This window comes from Poromitra crassiceps (assembly GCF_964638095.1).
Source record: "Poromitra crassiceps genome assembly, chromosome: 4".
Classification (NCBI taxonomy): domain Eukaryota; kingdom Metazoa; phylum Chordata; class Actinopteri; order Beryciformes; family Melamphaidae; genus Poromitra; species Poromitra crassiceps.
In genome coordinates this window covers 54,399,145-54,420,093 of record NC_139626.1, presented here as the reverse complement: position 1 = coordinate 54,420,093, position 20,949 = coordinate 54,399,145, and the positions used below count along the sequence as shown (strand labels likewise).

Sequence of the window (20,949 nt, the reverse complement as noted above, 5' to 3'; positions counted from 1 at the left end):
AGGCCTTCGGCGCTAAAACGGGCCTTAAACACAAAAAAAGTGCCTTGCGCCTGCCTCGGGAAGATATCAATATGGCTTTACGCTGCCAAATGCGCTTTAGGCCGAATGGGCATGGCGCAGTCCCAGAATGGGCGAGAATGGGCGTGTCGGCCTTAAATATGGCCTTAATGATATCTTCCCACCTGGCGTAAATTTAGCGCTTAGCGCTTTTGAAAACCAGGCCTATTCAGTGCGCCAGTTGCGCAGAGCGCTCCCCTCTGGCACCCTTCTCTGTCACTCTCTCCCTCTCTCCTCAGTCTGACAGGCACAATACGACTGTCTCTCTCTGACTCCCTCGCTCAGACAGACACAACACACTTCCCATAGGAAAAAGCAGTTGTAAGTTCACTGCCTGGCATGTCCCAGCATGCAATGGGCTTCTCCATTTCGCTACTAAATAGCAACCAAATGAGCCGAAATAGATATAAAGGTCGATTTAAATAATGTTTGATGATAACACAACCTGCAATTGTAGAAGATTTCAATATTGGACCAAATAAAACATCGAAATGAAAACACCACCCTATGTGAAACCTATATGTCATCCTGGGCCTATATATGTCCCTTGTCGATTTAACGTGATTTAGATAAGTGACAGCGTAACGCGTTTCTGTCATGTCCTACTGTGATGTCCGCTCCAATAAATTGGCTCTACTTCACATTTTAGTTTTACAATAAAAACACATTTATGCAATGACTTTACATAATGGCTATATTTATGTGCATATCCTACCATCCTAGCAGGGGAGAGAAAACGATATCTTTCTGGACAAACTTTCACCAATCTATTAATCTCATCATATAGGGATAGGCTATATTTTTCTAGCTGATGCCTTTAGAACATTCTTTTCACTTTGATCTTGCTATAGTGTAGCGCAGGGGTGCCCACACTTTTTCAGCTTGGGAGCTACTTTTAAAATGACCAAGTCAAAGTGATCTACCAAACATATTTATTTATATATATATACACTGAGTATACAGTGGAAAACAGTGGAACAGTGGAAAAACAGTGGAAACAGTGGAAAAACAGTGAAAAAACAGTGGAATTAGTGGAAAAACAGTGGAAAAACAGTGGAAACAGTGGAAAAACAGTAAAAAAAAATTTTTTTTTTTTTTTTTCTTCCTCAATGCCATGCGATCGACCACACTACCTTCGCGATCGACCGGTCGATCGCGATCGACGTATTGGGCACCCCTGGTGTAGCGTATTTACATGCTTGCAGTATTTAAACTGCAGTTAGATTGGTTTGAGAAGCATAATAATATGGAATAATAGCCTATATATGGAGACAGACAGACTGGATGAAGGGAGGGGGGGGGGGGCAGAGCGCTTGGCTTTTGTCTGGTTTTGCTGGACCACTGGAATTGGAGCTTAAAAGGCAAGCGTGCGATTCGTTTATTGCACTTATCCAATGAGCATGACGGTGCATAATTTTACGCTTAACACGTTCACTGCCATTGACGAGATATCTCGGCTTACAGAATCCAACGGTTCACTGCCAATGACGAGATATCTCGGCTTAAAAAAAAATAAAAAAATTTGACGGTGGGACGTGGATCAACGCTCCCCACGTCTCCTATAAAAATATTGAAGCCAGCGAACGTGTACAACCCATTCCACGGACCCACTAAGTGGCGACAGTGCTCTCCCAGACTAGAGGAAGGCAAGCAAAAAGCAGTTTGAGGAAGCCATTCTCATGAAAATGGATTGGCGAAAACGCTTTCGTTTTCGCGCTGATTGCTGGCGGTGCGGGATTGCAAATTTGCATAATAGATTACGGGTGGAACACACTTTGAAACACACAGCATAAATAAGACCAGAATCGCAAAAGCTTCATCAAAGCTCTCAACCGAAATCACAAGAAACGAGCGAGCCCATATCCAGACTTGCCGAGCGGCCGCCAGCAGACAGGCAGCAGCAGCAGAAGCAGTGAGCCTGGTGACGCGAGGTTACAGCAGCAGCAGCAACGAGCTTGTGACACGCCCGCTGCAGCCAAGAAGAACACACACGGAGGGAGGAGTTTGAAGCAGAGGGGTGTTTCCTGCTGTTATGGAGGAAATTACTGTTCAAAACTATTGTTTAGATGTCTGACGTCTTACTGATGCCAAAAATGAATGGTTAAAGTGACTGTTCTATCGAATTTCACAAAAAGCCGTTTATCTCAGAATAATTTTCCAGACGCTTAAACCATGCTGTATTCAACTGCTAATGCTTACATAACTACTACCTCTACAAACTAACTCTTTTAGACAGAGAAAGCACACATTCTATTAGTTCTTTTGAGATATTGTGTGTTCACAAAATCTTAGCAGAAAAGAATCCTCGGGTCTTGAAAGATGAGCCAGAATCCTCAAAAAAAACCTCTGGCAGAACCTACCTACAGTAAAAAAAAAACGGCTGGCAGTGAATGTGTTAAAAGGCGTGGTTGTAATGCTTTAGGCTGCGTGTAGCGCCAAGACCAAGATATCAAGTGCGCTGGTCCACGCCCACTGCGCCAGGCGCTCGGCGTAGAAACTAGGCCGATGCAACGATAGGGGCCCGTAACTCTGACTCTAAGGGAAATCTTAACCTAAGGTGCTTTGTGCAACTGGGCCCTGGACAATAAACTGGATGAACGGCTCCTGACCTTCATGGCTTCCCTTCAAGTCGGTGTGGGTGGTTTGGTCTTGGAAGAGAGGAGCATTACTGCTCTGACCATTTTTGTCATGGGTTTCATACACCTACTGTAATAAAACATCTAAAAGTATGACAACCCTCTAAGGTCTAAGAAGCCCTTCAGACCATTCAGTCTCTCTCCCTCCTCACCGATGCACCTTTTGTTCTGTTTGTTTGTTTAAGTTGATGTAGTGCTGTTGTCGTTATTTTCCCTTAGTTATTAACAAATTATTGTTGTAAATTTTAGTTTGGTTTATGACTACCCCTCATGTGTTACTTCCTAGAGCCGGGTTGTAACATATGAGGGGAGTCATACACCAAAGTAAGAGTTAAAACCATTTATTAACCCTTTATTAACTAAGGCTAAAAGAAAATAACGAGACAACACAAATTACATTCAAACAAATAAGCAGAACAAAATGTGAGGAGGGAGAGAGACTGAATGGTCTGAAGGTCTTCTTAAGCCCACCGGGCCCAGGTGCACCCAATCAGCCTATACGTGTAATGAGCCCAACAACATGGCTCTTGCAAGACAGGACCAGGAGAGTGGGGGGTGGGAAGGGGGGGGGGGGGTGGGGGTTGTCCCAAAAGATAAAATCTTATCAGGGATCCTGGAACAAAATCTTATCAAATGGATGTCCTCTGTCCGTGGTGTCATGTATGTCAGTTTAGGGGTCCTTGACGTGGAAAAGTTTGAGAACCACAGACTGTTCTAGGCCAGTGCTTCTCAACCTGGGGGTTGGGACCCCCCAGGGGGTCGTTGGATTATTTCCCTTATAATTAGAACATCACTTCATGGTTCTTTCCAGGAAACGCGCAAGATATAGGGCTGGGCGATAAAACGATGTCGAAAATTTTCACGAAAAAAACTGCCACGATAACGATGATAAATTTATGAGCTGTAATTTCGATAAAATATTTTCAGTGTTGCGTTCAAAACCCCTCAGAAACATGACCGCAGCTTAGCACAGCAATGCTTATTGTGAATAACGTGTCATTTTTGGGGGGTATTTGAAGGCAACACTGAGTGGAACCAATGGCATCAATGGAAAATAAAGCATGTGATGCACGCATTTGCGGAAGAATCCCTTTCTCTGCTCAGAGCCTCGCAGTCGGCTGGCCCGGCAAAATGAGAGTAACATAAACAGATGGAATTAAAATATGTCAGGCCGTGGATTTGTACACGGGAGATAAAGCTGCAGCAGACAGTAGTTCTGGTTATGGGTAGCGGTAGCTGGCTGTCATGAATGGTATCAAATTAGCATCTACATCGCATTAGCTAACGCTAACGTTAGCTTACGCGCTAACGTTAATATCTTCATACTTGACAATCTTGCTAACATTATGCTATCTGTTAGACCATCTATAGCAGCTATCCGAATAACATTACACATCTATGGTTTAAACAGTCGTTGCTTCCTTTATGAAACCAACAGCAGCTAACTATAGCTGCATAATCAACACCTAGCCTTGGACCAAGACGTTCATTGCATAAACAACATAATGCAATACACACAACAGAATAAGCACACCAAAGACCAGTGGTATAAGGGAAAACAAGTAACAAGCATAGAACAATTATAATAAGCTGAAAATGCAAATGGATCAAGTTACATAAAAAAGCCATAAGTAAATAGTATGGACAAACAGATGACTAAATAAAGGGTTATCATTTAATGACAACAATAGCCAATGAGCTGCATTGAGCCTCTCTCATGAGAATACTTTGAATTGAATTCAACTTAATTGTAACCGGTCAGAGATTAATAGAGTCGTATCGAATACATCCAAATACATTCTATATCGCTCTGCATTGAATTTTAATTGTGCCCCTAAAATTCTTCATGTGCTTTTTATGTGCAATTAGTATTATTGATAAATTTATATCGTGATAAATATCAACATCGATCGATATAAGAAAACATATCGTGATAAAACAAATTGCCATATCGCCCAGGCCTACTAAGATATTCAGTTTCTCTCTAGGAAATTATTAGGAAATTGCTGACCTCTGTGTGTGTGTACGTACGTGTGTGCGTGAGCGTGTGTGTGTGTGTGTGTGTGTGTGTGTGACAGAAAGAGAGAGAGAGAGAACCATTTGTCTGCTCTACTAGCGTGAACGGGACTGCATTAGATTAGCCTTGGAAATGCTGATTGTGTGCGTGTGCGCATGTGTGTGAGTGAAGGTGTAGTGTCTAATGACATTTCTGTTCCATGTTCACATATCCATATCTCCAGGTGCAGGTGACCAGATCCCAGTTCTCTAACCATGCAGAGCTAAAGTGTCACAGCAGCTGTCATCTAGCTGGTCATCTTTCCTACGTCTGGAAAGAATGGACAGCCAATTAAGGAAGAAACGTCTTCTTCTATCTGGAACCAAGGCAAGGCTCCCTGTGTGTTTCTCTCTGACATACACACAGACACATTGAGAAGTTTATTGTCTGCAACAAAGTGATGCAGTCACCTTCCTGCTACAGGAAGCAACCTTGTATTTTAGCAGTTTGTGGGCTCTATCTTCCCAAAAGCGCTAATTTTGCGTTTGCGCTCGTTTAACGCCGTGTACAGGCCTGGCGGGCCTGCCAGGCCAGAAAAAGAATTGCATTTTTTTTTTTTCCTGCTCTTTTCAAAAATTTCAATAAACCTTTATGGCATATTATTACAATACAGCAATAGTGGTGTTGACAGTGTTAACAGTAATAGAAGATGCCAAATCATTCAAAACAATAAGCATTTTGCTTTTAGGAGCATTGTGCCAGCGTGAAGCGCTATTCCAAAACATGTCAACGTGTCGTTGCCTGCGAAACGCACATCCATACAACTGTTCGCATTGCATCCCATAATAGTATGATGATACTTGGGATTCCATTGCGAACATAGATGCGAACAGGTTAGCTAAAAGTTTAGCGTCGCCAGCGACGGCCCCCACCGACGGCCCCCACCGTTGCGGTCGGGGTACAATTTCGAAAATTGTTCAGGCCTGAACAATTTTCTAGGGGAAACACTGATTGCAAATTGGGGGCGGACACAAGCGCATGCCTGTGATAATTGTACTGGGCATTGGCTGCCCCATGCCAAAGCAGGCGTTTCAGCGCTAAAATGTGGGATAGATGGCGTTACCCTATCGTCAGCAGCGCGCAATTACTTTGCGCTAAGAGCTTTGAAAAGGACCTCTTACGTGCAAATACCTCTCTGGGCGCTCTGCACGGAGATTACGGCTGCGCTCCCAGCGCAGAGAGGTATTTGCAGAGTGGAAAGTGGAATTTCTTTTGGATATGTCATTAAGCACAGCCTTGCCACGCCAAGACATCAAATTATGCTGCTTAAATTGGGTATTAGCAGATAATTCAGTGAGGCAATCAACTATGACTCACTGAGAAACTTTTATCACATCGCAAAGAGGGAAATGTATTGAGAAAACGTATTTGACAATGGACATAGGCTATTTACCTTCATAACCCGAAGGGTCATTGGCACCACAGACGATCTGTCAATAAGATCCCTCTGTCCTCGCACGAGTGAGTGATTACGCATGGAGAGAATTACAGCATATTGCATGCCTCGCGCAAACAAGCCATTGCGAGACGGGAATCTGATTGGTTTTGATTGAGTAATGCCCAGCCTTGCCTTGCCACGCCTGCGAATAATTCTGGTAGTTAAGACCGCCCAAATCCCGTTTGCGCAGGCATTTTGGGGCGCAGATGATTTTTGGCAGAATTGGCACGGCTCTAATGCCCGCCGAGAATTGCATCCCCAACATACTTCGGGGCTGTTTTAACTTAGAAATCAGGGAGGTCACGTCTACCAGACAATTATATCACTTTGAAACAGTTACATTTCTGTATAAATCATTACAAGTAGCTCCCGTGAGGTGGGGATGTTTTTTTTTTTGCTGCTCGGCTGGGAAGCAAAACTCGGCAGAACACCTGGCGGACGGCGCAAGGCGGAATGCTATCTTCCGTGCCTTAAGGCACGCGCAAACAGTGCGCAAAGCGCTATTTAGGGATAGCGTCTGTCGGAAGATAGAGGCCTGTGTCTCTTGTTGAGCATATATGTGCCCACAACAATTTCCTCTGCAAGACCACAATCTTCATACAAGTGCAGAGCAGGCAGGGCATTGCCAGCTAAATAATGGAGGTGTGTGATGTGTTTGAATGTCCATGCAGCCTGGATAGAGAGAGGAGAGGACCAACTATGGGTTTTACAGCCGCAGGAAGTGGATTTCTTCTCTTCCTTCTGTCTGTGTCAGGTATTGTATCATCACACTTTACACATTTTGCTGCTGTCTAAGCCACAACAATTTACACTGAGTGGAACAGTGGAATAAGCTTCACTGCAGTCGTGTCGGATGTTCAGAAAGATCATTGCCTCACATTCATCAATATCTGTAAAAATTGTAAATAGACTGCATTTATTTAGAGCTTTTATCCAAAGTGCTTTACAATATGCCCATATTAACCCATTCACGCACACATGGATGGTAGGGGTGTCAAAAATAATCGATTATAAGATACATCGCGATGCGGGCGTGCACGATTCTGCATCGATTCACAAATGTCAAAAATCGATTATTACATTATTTACATTTTCTGGGAAACGGAAAGGCAAATCGCGATGCCTTTAAAGGACTATATGTATTTCCTCACCCCGAATCTAACGATGTCACCCACGAGTCTCTACGAGTTACGGTTACGGAGATACAAGCTGTTCATCAGCTAGCAGCTAGCTTTAGCGATTCTGCATCAATTCACAAATGTCAAAAATCGATTATTACATTATTTACATTTTCTGTGAAACGGAAGGACAAATCGCGATGCCTGTAAAGGACTATACGTATTTTTTCACCCCGAATCTAACGATCACCCACGAGTCTCTACGAGTTACGGTTACGGAGATACAAGCCGTTCGTCAGCTAGCAGCTAGCTTTAGCAACTTTTGCTTATCAAGTGTTGAACGCTCCGGTGGAATAGTGTCCAGCATGTTATTTTGTGTCCTGTCGCATCATCAAGGTTCTCCTTCTGGCACCATGCATGTTTATATGATGGATGCCCAGTCAGGTGATATGTTTTGACTCGTTCTTTATTGCAACTTAACGTGAGTAAAGCTTAACGTCAGTGAAGCTTGTGCTTCTTCTTCTTCTGCACTCTCCGCTTTTACTGTGGCTTTCCTGCATTCTTGGAACCCTGCTGCCACCTGTTGGCTAACTCTTGTAACAGAGGGCAGCATTTGTATTAATAAAATATAATGGAAGTACATGCATTTGTTTATTTTAATTATGGATCATAATAGAATGCAATTCCAAATGCACTTTATTTTAAAAGTAGCCACACAGTGAGAAAAAAGAAAGTGAGAAAAAATAAATCATGTATTGGGGAAAAAGAGTGATGCATCGATTTAAGATGCATCGATAATCGTTTTATAATCGAATCGTAGCCCTCTGAATCGTTATCGAATTGTGAGGCCAGTGAAGATTCACAGCCCTAATGGATGGCAGCAAGCAGGATGCTGGTGCAGCCATCAGAAGCAATGTGGGGTTCAGTAACTTGCCCAAGGACATGCAGACTTGAGGAGCGGGGGATCAAACCACCGACCTTTTTTTAAATCCAAAGCCTTAGTGGACGTCCCACTCTATCTCCTGAGCCACAGCCGCCCCAAAATACAGCAGAAAGACTATAATTTTGTCAAAAAAGGTCAGAGGCTATGGTATGAAAAATAAATGTTTTATTCATTTTGCTGGCAATCACTTTGTGAGTGTGGTCCTGTTTTGTCTTCAAATGGTGGATTTTTCATGTGTTTATGGCATTTCTGCTTTACTGGAAGAGAGACACTGTAGGAAGAAAGAGAGAGAGTGAGAGACAGACAGAGAGAGAGAGAGAGAGAGAGAGTGAGAGACAGGAAGAGAGAGGGAGACAGAGAGAGGGGTGGGGGGCGGCATTAGAAATACCACCTCGCAGTTGTATGACAACAAGTGACAACAAGTCAGCAGTCTACATCCATGTCTGTCCAGACTCACAAGCACAAATACCTTGAAGCCCACATTCAGCCTTATGCTGGCACTTTAGGCAATGTTTGGGAGTACCTCAACAAGCTAATAATTTTCAACATGGGAAATGGTCCTACCCCTAACCCACCCACATCCCACAGCAACTCCCCCTACCCACCCCTTGAATCTCAACTCTCTAAGACCTTCCTATCTCTAGCTACGGCCCCTTTTCCCCGAGCCCCCCTGACAGATCACGTCAACGTACATGAAACGGACGGTCGTGAGGTCACCATAACCTTATACTTTGACCTTTGACCACCAAAATCTAATCAGTTCCTCCTGGGGTCCAAGTGGACGTTTGAGCCAAATTCAAAGAAATTCCACCAAGGCGTTCCTGAGCGTTAATGAGCTGCATGAAAATGGCGTTTGTGAGGTCACAGTGACTTTGAACTTTGATCTTTGACCACCAAAATCCAATCAGTTCATCCTTGAGTCCAAGTGGACATTTGATCAAAGTTTGAAGAAAATTCATCAAGGTGTTCCTGAGATATCACGTTAACAAGCATGGAAATGGCGGTTATGAGGTCACAGTGACCTCAGAGCTGGCGGCAGAGACAAATTCCTAGGTGGGCATTAAATCTGATCGAGGGGTCAATGTAATGATCCTTATAAAACCCTTGTATCCTACTGGCCATCTGATGGATATTTTCTAAATTAGCGTGGCTGCCATTTGGACATTTTTGGAGATAGGGGTCTGATATTATGGCCAGGTCTTTTTTTGTGTTTTACAAGTCACCACTAGAGGGAGACACCCTACCATCCAAAAACCCTGTAGTGAAAATACTCCTCAATTGCCTATAGTTCCATCAGATGGACGTTGAATTTACATAAACTTACATTATAATGTACTTTTTTGGGACTCCCAGCAACTTTTCACAAAAGTCATGATTTTTTTTTCTTTTCTGCTCTCATCCTGGACCAAATACCTTGACATTTGATGTTGAAATGAAATTTTGGAGTTGGTTGAAAATTAGTTACATGGCCTCAAAGTCCATTGCATAGTTTTCCCATTGGTTTCAATGTTATTTTGCACAAAAACAACATTTTTGGGGGGAACTCCCAGCCATTTCCCCCCCAAAAATCATTATTTCCCTGATGTTACACATTTCACCTCGACTCAAGGGGTCAAAGTTGTAGTTTCTACTGTGTTTTGGCATAGCAATCAATTCCGTGCAATTTACATGAAATGTACAGGAAATTGATCCCTATGCCAAACATGGTAAAATATTAAAAAACAGAATTTTAGGGTGCACACTACTGATTTGAAGTCTTTAGACAAGGATAGATGATGGGCTAAAGCTAATTCGTGTTTTTGGGGGGGAAATGGCTGATAGTCCAAAACATGCACTTTTTTTGCTTTTTGGCAAAAAATATGAGAAATATGAAAAAAATATTAAAAAATATTAAAACCCACTGATGATTTCACAATGTCTATGACATCATCAGTGATGTCATCAGTGACATCATTATTGACCAAAATCATCTTATGACATCACTAATGATGTCATAGTATCATAGTATGTCTTAGTGCACACATGGGCAAAATACGGCCCGCGGCCCTCGGGCGCCACCTGTGTGGGCCGCGATGGAATATATATATATATTTTACAGTGCACCTGAACGCAACATGCAAGATACCCGCTGAATAAGTGTCCAAATGTTCATGTCATTCTGGCCAATACTCCACTTCTGTTATAGCATTTCAGCCTGGAATATGGAATATCTTTCAATAATCTTTATGACTAAAAGGCTACATTGAAGTAGAAATTTAAATAATTAACTCATTGGTTTTGGATTTATTTAGCTTCAAGAGTGCATTTTTGTTCGTGTGACCCTCAACACAGGCTTTGATCATCCCGGGCCACTTACTGATACTTTTTTTTTTGTGATCAAATTTTTTTTTTATTGAAGATATAGCAGCTTTAAACAATAATGAAACAATAATCGTAATGTCAATCAAGACATAATGCTACATACATTCAATAACGACATATTTAAAGAAAGAAAGATAATGCACGATAAAACAAAAACATACACCACAGAACAAAGGACAAAAACAGCCAAGACACACAGCAATACAGAAATAAATTAAGATAAATTAAAATAAAACAAAACCAACAACATAAACTAAAATACCCACCCACCCCCCCTCCCACCCACCCCTTGGGAATTCGTAAACTCGATGCATAGTAGATAGGTGACTTACTTCAGGAGATCTTTAAGGTTTTGTGAAAAACTACTCCACATTTCTAAAGTGAGCTCTTTAGCCCCATGAACCCGGGCCGTAGACAGTTCCAGATATACAATGTCTAAATACATAAGAACCCACACTCTAAAAGAAAGGGTGTGAGGCGGTTTCCACCGTGTGGCCACCAATTTTTTCCCTGCCGTGAACCCAGCTAATAAAGCACGTTTTCTAAGTGGAGACAAGCCGAGGGTAGATAGATCATTAAGTAAGAACATTACAGGTGATGAAGGCACTTCAATCTCAAATAACACCGATAGGTTGCGAGCAACCATCTCCCAGAACTCAAACACTGGGGGACATCCCCAAATCATATGGAAGAAAGTGCCTACAGTGTCTGTGGAGCATAGTTTACAATTGGAGTCAGGGATAATCTTCATTAAGCAAAGCTTCCTCGGTGTCATATACGTTCTGTGTACAAAGTTGTAGTGGATCTGCTGATGATCCGGGTTTCTTGAGGCCAACAGAATATTAAACCAGACTTCATTCCAATCAAAATTAACATTGAGGTCAGGAATATCAGCTCTCCACAGTGTATCTAATGCCAGAGGCCTATAAGCATGTTGTGAAATAAACCAATAAAGTTTAGATACCAACCCCCTAGTACCAGAAGTGCTACCCAGAAGTGTTTGTAATGAATGGGGTGTAAGAGGAAATGTTACTCCGCAAGTCTTCAAAACGGATCTCAGTTGTAGATTAAAAAAAAAGGAAAAGCGCGGCAAATTAAAAAACTTACACAAGTCTTCAAAAGAGTGCAGCCCCTCGTCTCCATAAATATCCTCCAGGGTACTTATCCCTCTCTGCTTCCAGCTAGAAAAATGTATAGGCTGGCCACCTATCAGCAACTTAAGGTTGTCAAAAATTGGCGTACATGGGTGCCACGCAAAGGAAATCCCACAGATCTTCTCCACCGCCCTCCAAACCAAAAGTAACTGTGTTACCAAAGGGCCAAACGACCTCCTGACATGCGCTAACGGAACATTGGAAAACAGCAGATCCTGTAGCGAGTATGGACGTATAAGGCTCTCCTCCAGGGCACGCCAAGACACCAGTGTGTAAGGATCAAACCAGGTTAGGAGGGGCCTGAGCGTGAAAGCCCAATAATAGAATTTAAAGTTTGGAAGAGATAAACCCCCTGCTGACCTCTCTCGCTGCATGGTGGAAAGTTTGATTCGCGGACGCTTGTCCTGCCATACAAATTTGGTAACAGCCGATTGCAGTTTGCTCCAGTATTGTTTTGGAGGAGGAAGAGGAAGCATGGAGCTAAAAAAGTTGACCCTCGGGAGGATATTCATGTTAACACTTTGGGTGCCACGGCCCTTGGGCAAAAGGTTGCTGTACTGTGCCACATAGGCCGCAATGCATTTTAATATAGCCATATCATTTTTTGTGTTCCTCTTATATGGACAACCAATAGCCTCAATGAAACTTTGAACCCTTCTGTTTCATAAAAAAAAAAAAAGTGTGTTTATAAACTGTTCCATTTTGGAAATACACCCCTCTGAAAAAGAGTGTTTTCGACCGAAAACAGCATGGTGAAATTAGTTTCTGAGATAATCACATCTTTATGTTAGAAAGGCGACAGAATGAATTCTGCTTTGAGTTGAACAAAATGCTATAGCTGAAATGAAAGGTTAGAATGTCTAGTTTACCTGCGGGAAAAGTATGTCAAAAGAATGTGTTGTTTATTTTCTACAAATATTAGTTTACAGCTTGGTCTAACATCAAAATGTTCACTTTCATGGGGTCATGCTGGATAATGAAGTCCATATTTCCACAAAGAAAGAAGATATCAACTTTATTTTTTATTTTTATGAAACTACACATTGAAAGCTTTCATTTGATGTGTAACATAATAACAATATTCAAAACACAACATGTCCTGCACTGTTTTATCTTCTTCACATGGACCTTCAAAATAGTTGGAAATCAAGACAACTTTATGTAAACATAGGCCAAATAATGAATTCTCCTTTGAGTTGAACAAAATGCTATAGCTGAAATGAAAGGTTAGAATGTCTAGTTTACCTGCGGGAAAAAGTATGTCAAAAGAATGTTTTGTTTATTTTCTACAAATATTAGTATACCACTTGGTCTAACATCAAAATGCTCACTTTCACGGGGTCATGCTGGATATTGAAGTCCATATTTCCACAAAGAAAGAAGATATCAACTTTTTTTCTTTTTCTGGATGAAACTACACATTCTAAGCTTTCATTTTTTGTGTAACATTATAAAAATATTCAAACACAAAATTTCCTGCATTGTTTTATTTTCTTGAAAATAACCTTCACAGGAGTTGGAAATGAACACATGCTGTATATTGGAGGCAAAAAAAGGTCACGAGCGATGACATCATCACTGCTGACATCACTGGACACTTGTACCGATGACATCATCCGAGCCTATGACATTGAGGACAGTTATGACATCAGCATCACTGTTATAGAAAATATTATTGTCTTGTACCGTACTATAAACAATGGGCCGTGGCCTCTCTGGGCGTCCCCCTGTCCGGACAGCCATATTCAGATGACCTGTGTGGAGTTAGCACAAAACATACAGATCTTTTATAACTGCTGCTTTGAGATGTGGGGGCGAGTCTATAGTACTGTAGTACTATAGAATAGGATAGAATAATCTATAAATAACTATCTATATATAATAATATATAATAATAATATAATATATAATAATAATATATATAATAATATATAATAATATATATAATAATAATCTATAAATAACTATAGAATAATAATAGTACTGTTATCTAGTCTCTTTTTGAGTATCACTCACAGTGATTGTTGTATAAAGATACAACAATCACTGTGAGTGATACTCAAAAAAGCAGGGGTAGAGGCAGAGAGGCACATGGTCACATTGGGGGCAGACAAATCTGGTCTCCTTTCGGTGTCCCTTCGCTGCGCAGTGCGCACATTTCCGATTTGCCTTGCTCTTGGTGGGCGGGACTTTCACCGGCTGTGGCACATGACCCGCAAAGTCTACATTCTGCCTCACGGAAGCTGACCGTTGGCGTGTGTGTCTTGGCGTCCTTCCTGGAGGAAGAGGAGGTGGCTCGTCTGCTGGAGGAGGAGGGGGGGGGCAAGCAGATGTCGCCTCCGTCCACGATTTCACCACAGACAGGGTGAATTCTTTGAGGACTTTGCAGCTGGACGTGGGGTTGCATTTCCTGTACAGAGTAAATGCATTGCTCATTGCAATCTGCATGAGGTAGACCACGAACTTGGAGCTCCATTTGGACGTCTTCCTCACAAATGGATAGTAGGATATCTTCTGGTCAAGTCGATCAACCCCACTCATGTACTGGTTGTACTCGACAACACATGCTGGCTTGCTCTGCAGGACCCGTTCACTTTGCCCTTTCTCTTTCACCGCCACAGTCTTCATGACATCCTGGTGGAAGGTGGAGATCATCCTGACGATGCGCTTGTCCCGCCATGCCAGGAACATCACCCCATCGTCATGACGAGCGAGTCGTTCACCTACTCGCAGATCCGACATGGTCACCTGCCGGATGGACGCAGGTTCGCCCCTCTTCACCCGGAGTGTCCCAGCTGAGTGCATCTGGAGGCTGAGGAGACGTCGGCTCACGGTCCCGCTGTTGTAGAAATTATCCATCCAGAGACGGTAGCCATATCCCTCAAGGCCGGCAATGAGGAACTGCACGGTGTCCAGTAGGGTGCTGTGAATTCCACAGTAGGGTTTCATTGCATAGCAATACCCGTTTTCTGAATCACACAGAATATAGCTCTTTATTCCGTACTTTATCGGTTTTGCCGGATTGTACACACGGAAACGTAGCCTCCCCCTCCACAACAGCATCCCTTCATCCACACTAATGTTTTGTGAGGGCTGGTACATTTCCTTGAACTTGGAGAGGAGCAAGTCAAGGATGAGCCGCACTTTGTGGAGCCGGTCGGTGGCATCGACCCTCTCATTGTCACAGAAATGGAGAAAGCGCCATATCAGCTGGAACCTGTTGCGGGACATTGTCTTCCTGAAGTATGGGGTCTCCATCGCCACATCAAGAGACCAGTAGTCCGCAATCTTGGGCTTCTTGACAAGGCCAGTGAGGAAGAGGAGCCCCAGGAATCGCTTCAGCTCTCCCACAGACAGCGGTTGCCAGGCGTTTACCCGGGTCTAGGGCATGTGCAGCTGATCCAGCACGGCGATGCACTGTTTAGCATAGATGTTGGTCTGCTGAACAATGATCTGCAGCAGCTCATCACCGAGGAACAGCTCCAGGAAATCTGCCGGCTTGTCTGACTGTAGTGATGCAGCCGCATTCCTGGGACCTGGCATTGCTGTGAAGGGGAAGACTTTGGGGCTCCAGTCTGGCATAGTATGCCAGCGTGGAGAGTCCTCCTGACGAGGCTTGCCCGCTGAAAAATGAAATAAAAGGTTTTTCTTCAGACAATTGTGATATGTAAAAAAGCTGTCTTTTTTCCAATAATTAGAAGCCTTGTGTTGACAATAATAATAATAATAATAATTGATATTATTATTATTATTATTATAGATGAGCTGGCTGCATACGTGACATGAATTTCCTGTAAAGTATCTATAGATTCTCACCTCTTGAAGACCCTCTCTTCCCAACTGCAGATGCCCGCACGCGCTCAGTCGTCACCACCTCCTCCTCCTCCTCCTCCACCACCTCCTCCTCCTCCTCCTCCTCCCCTGTAGTCAAAGTGAGTTTATAAAATATGATACATTCTTGAGGGAAAAAAGTTTATGTTTTCAATATCAGATGAATAATTGTAATTCTAAAATGGCTTATATCTCACCTTCGTCACTGGACTGCAAGCGGGCACGACGAAAGCTGGCGGGAGCACCTGCCCCTTCATCGTCAGTCCCCTCCTCAGAGCTGTGCTGCAACTCTGAAATTTTATATTTTACATGGTATTAGTAGGCTAATTCAGGATTGTTATTCTTACCAAGCTTTGTGTTGACAAAAATAAATTGATGAATAAGTGTGTGCGTTTTTTTTTTTTTTACATTATTACCTCCAATGGTTTGTTTACTTGCTGGCCAGTGATGCCTGTTCCTATATAGATACTGTACTGTAAGTCACATGTTTAGATTGTTCTCATGGTTTCCTTTTGTCCTGACAAATACATGGTGGATGAGTTGAGTTCCCTCCCCCTCCCTCCCCTGATATGTGAAGCGCTTTGTGTGTCTAGAAAGGCGCTATATAAATCCAATCAATTATTATTATTATTATTATAGATGTAGCTGGCTGTATACGTGACATGAATTTCCTGCAAAGTATAGGTTCTCACCTCTTGAAGAAGACGCCATCGCCACATCCCCCTCCTCTGAGCCTCTCTGAGGCGCCAGATCAGTCTCCTCCTCCTCCTCCTCCTCATCAAACTCGTCAGAGTCTGTAGTCAAAGTGAGAGTTTATAAAAATAAGATACATGATATGTGTTTTCAATATCAGATGATTTTTTGAAAATCGATTCATCTCACCATCGCTGGAATCCAGGTGGGCCTGACGAGGTGGTGGATGCCAGTCACCATCCCTCGTGTTGGATTCCACAGGATCCGATGAAGGATCGGATGAGGGGTCCTCGGAGTCAGTCTCCGGAAGATCTCTCTTCCTCACGGCACGGCAGAGGGCCTGCTCCAGCGTAAGCTGGCCAGCTCCGGGCCTAGGCCGTCTGCGCCTGGGCATAGCTAATCTATAGCTACACGCCTACACCTGGCTATAAACTAGCTAACACAGACACACAGACAGAGACAACTACACACACACACACACACACAGACAGACAGACACACCGACACCAACACCAACACCGACACTTATTTTTTTTGTTTTTTTTTGTTTTTTTTTTCACAAACACACTACTAACTAAGAGCTAATCTACTGCTAACGCTAACTAACACACGCGATCTCCCACACACACACACACACACACACTGTGTGTGGTTTGTGTGTCTCAGACACACAAACCACTCACCAAACACGCCAAACACTCAAATCTACTCACCACACAATCTCACAAACTGATCTAAATATAATCTATCGCTAATGACTATGCTAAATACTCGCTAAATACTCGCTATGCTATGGATATGCTCAAGAGGAAATAAACGGACCGAGAGGAAGGGAAGACAAGGAAGGAATGGCCGATTGTCGCGCTCTCAAGAAGAGAAAGGCAGCGCCCTGACGCAGGAAGGGGGGGGGCAGCACTGCATCGCGTCAAGATTGCGCCGATTTACGCATCCGATTCTTGTAGGGATTCATGTTGAATACTTGCCCAAGGTCCTAAACGATCTAAAAATTGAATAAAAGCAATTTCGAAAAAAAGACGCCATACGGCGTCTTTGGCACCCAAGCGAGATTAATAAAAAGACGCCGTACGGCGTCCTTGGCACCCAATGAGTTAATTATTGAGACTCGGCTGCGCAGAGAGTTGGGTAAGGAAGACCATCTGGCTAAATCTGAAATAATTTTTTTTAGAGTATCATCAAAGTTATGTCTTGCTATAGATTGAGTTGAAGGGAAAATTTCAACACCCAGGTAAGTAAAATGTTTAACACGTTAACTGCCAACGACGTACTGATACGTCAAGCAGAATCCAACCGTTCACTGCCAGCGACGTATGGATACGTCAAAAAAATCGTTTTTTTTTTTTTGACGGTGGATCGTTGATCTGGCCCTTTTGCATCTTCTATTATACTGTTAGAGCCGCCGGGCGTGTGCAATCCATTCCGCCGACCCACTGAGTGGCGACGGTGCTCAGACTATTGAGTGTTGTTTGGCCAGAAACGCACGCATTCCAGCTGAGCTCAACCGAGGACCCAGAAGCGAACGAGCCTCATTCTCATACTGTAGGCGAAAACCTTTCACACGGGCGCACGGCGGTGGGGGCTTCCAAAGGTGGACTGGGTGGAAAGCACACTTTGAAGCGCGCAGCATAAGCCTAGAGTCACACAAGGCTTCGTCAAAGCTCTCAACCGAAAATCCAAGAACGGATTAAGCCACATCCACCCTCGCCGACGAGGGGCCGCCAGAGAGAGAGGCTGCTGCTCACTGCTCAGACAGGCAGGAGAGACTGGCTTGTGACTGACAAACGCTGCTGAAATCCACCAGACACGCCCACGGAGGGAGGAGTTGTAAGGAGAGGGGGTGCGGGTGCTGCTATGGAGGAAATTACTGTTCAGAACTATATTGTTTATGTCTGATAGTCTCACTGATGCCAAAAATAAATGGTTAAAGTGACTGTTTGATATTGAATTTCACAAAACTGCGATTATCTCAGCTTTTTGTCTCAGACGCTGAAACCATGCTGTACTCAACGGCTAATATCTACATAACTACTAACTCTACAAACTAACTCTTTTAGACAGAGAAAGCACACATTCTATTAGTACTTTTGTGAACTTTGTGTTGACAAACTCCAAGCAGAAAATTATCCTTGGCTCTTGTAAAATGAGCCAGAATCCTCAAAAAAACCCTCTGGCAAAAGCTACCTACAGTAAAAAAAAAAAGGCTGGCAGTGAATGTGTTAACAACTGGAATAACTGGGGGGACAGTTGCACGAGCCATTGCTTCGTTCAACGGTAGCAAAGCAGACTTCTGCCAGTTAATTTTAAATCCCGATAAATCGCCAAATTTATCAAAGATGATGAGTATCCGGGGTAAGTCCTTCGTTGCATTACCAACAAAAAGTAACAGGTCATCAGCATATAACGAAATATGATGATGGGTTTCATTGATTGATATCGGAGACAGCAGTGGAGACTGGCGAATAGTTTGCGCAAGCGGCTCGAGGGAGAGAGCAAACAACAGCGGGCTCAAAGGACAGCCCTGTCTGGACCCTCTGGCGATGGCAAAGAGGGGGGAGCAGGTCTTACCCGTAAGCACCATAGCCGTAGGATTAGCATACAGCACTCTGACCATATCAATAAAGGAAGCGCCAAAACCCATTCTCTCAAGCACAGACCACAGAAAAGGCCATTCCAGCCTATCGAAGGCTTTCATCGCGTCCAATGAAAGCACTGCAGTAGGGGAATTCAGCCCACAAGAGCCATCTATAACATGTAGTAGCCTCCTTACATTATCAGATGCTAGTCTGGATCTTATGAAGCTTGTCTGGTCACAATGCACAAGCTTTGTCATATGGCCCTGAAGACGCCGAGCCAGCATCTTAGCATAGATCCTTACATCGGCATTCAATAACGACAAAGGTCTATAGCTAGAGCATTCTAATGGGTCCTTTCCCTTCTTCAACAGCAAGGAGATCAAAGCGATGTTAACGTCTCTAGAGAATGAGCCCTCCTTCACTGAGAACTGAATCATATCATAGATCAGGGGACCGAACAAGGGCCAAAAGGTGAGATAAAATTCCGGCGGAATTCCGTCCAGACCCGGTGATTTACCCTTGCTCATGTCCCTTAAAGCCTCCTCAATCTCCCTCATTGTAATAGGTGCATCTAATGGTTCAGCCTCGCTCTCAGGAAGACGCTCCATTTGGATGTTAGTTAAATATCTATCATACACCGCTTTGTCATGGACGGTCTCGGAACTGTACAGTTCCTCGTAAAAGGATCTAAATGTTGAGTTTACATCCTTAGGATCTGTCAAGACAGCACCCTGCTTTGATTTAATGCCGAAAATGTCAGAAAAATGCTCGCTGGTTCGTAGTCTCAGGGCCAACAGATGACTGGGTCTTGCAGCATGGAAATAATATTTCTGTCTGGTTCTGTGCATGAGGAATTCCGAACGGCGTTTGAGGAGGGCATTGATCTCTTTTCCAACAGTTTCCTTCAGAAGGAAAACGGCGTCGCTGTATTTATGTTGGAGAGTGGCATCTAAGGCAGAATATTCCGACTCTAATGCCTCCAGTTTAGCCGCTCGTGCTTTATTTCGGTTTGAGGCAAACAGGGTGGTATTGCTTCTCACAAAACCTTTCACTGCGTTCCATAGAATCCTCGGGTCGGTAACTGAACCCTGATTGAAGTCCAGAAACTCACGGAAATTAGCTTCAAATTGTATTTTAAATGATTCGTCTTCGAGTAGCGAGGAATTGAAACGCCACCTAGGGGCTCTAGACGGCGCCGGCTTTATGGAGGCAGAACAACAAACCGGTTTGTGGTCAGACCAGGCAACTGGGATGTAAACAGTGTTATGTACATTTTGAAATAGGTTTTTGGACGCAAAAAGAAAATCTATTCTAGAAAAAGATTTGTGTCGAGCCGAAAAAAACGAGTAATCCTTAACGGACGCCAGAGATCAATCACCCCCATCTGTGTAGCCAACTGTCGCAATGCCCCACTCGCAAGACGCTGGTCCCCGCTCTCCGCCTCTCCCGATCTATCGATGTTACTGTCCCACACTGCGTTAAAGTCTGCACCCAAAATCAAACGAAAACCTATTAGCTCCAGTAGGGTTTTAGTCAAAAGGTTATAGAATCCAGAATCAAAATTATTCGGCGCATAGGCAGAAATCAGTGCCACATTATTTCCATCTAAGCGGATCTTGGCAATCGCAATTCGTCCCTCCGAGTCAGCCCAGGAGCCAAGTAAATCAAATTTCAAACTGCGCAAACCACCATCACTCCTTTAGTCTTTGTGTCGGCTGCAGAAGAAGCTATGGAGTGGTAAAGCTTATTTGCAAGGCGGCCATAGTCTTTGTGTAATAAATGCGATTCCTGGACCAGTGCAAAATCAACCTTATTTTTATGGAAAAATTCTAAAATGGTAGCTCTTTTATGAGGAATATTAAGACCCCTGGCATTAACAGAGACAATAGTGAGGTTATTCATGTCTAGTCCCATAACAAGTATACAGTAGCGCTTCGAAAAAGTAATGTCGATCTTTACATCCCCATAGCAATCCTTCCCAAGACAAAGAAATCCCAAAACGTAGACATAGACACATAATACAAAACTGAACAAAGAAAAGTGAGGAGAAACAATACTCCTCATCGTTCCT

The 20,949-nt window shown here is 43.3% G+C and overlaps 1 protein-coding gene across 1 annotated transcript in view; it reads left to right on the top strand.

Moving 5' to 3' along the window:
- Positions 1-20,949, top strand: part of LOC310775844 (uncharacterized protein) — a 263,961-nt gene that overhangs the window by 74,060 nt on the left and 168,952 nt on the right. The window contains exons 2-3 of the mRNA XM_083635971.1: positions 4,934-5,076; positions 6,859-6,941. Of these exons, the coding sequence (XP_083492097.1) occupies positions 6,887-6,941 (55 nt within the window). The 5' untranslated portion in view covers positions 4,934-5,076; positions 6,859-6,886. The remainder of the gene's footprint in view (positions 1-4,933; positions 5,077-6,858; positions 6,942-20,949) is intronic.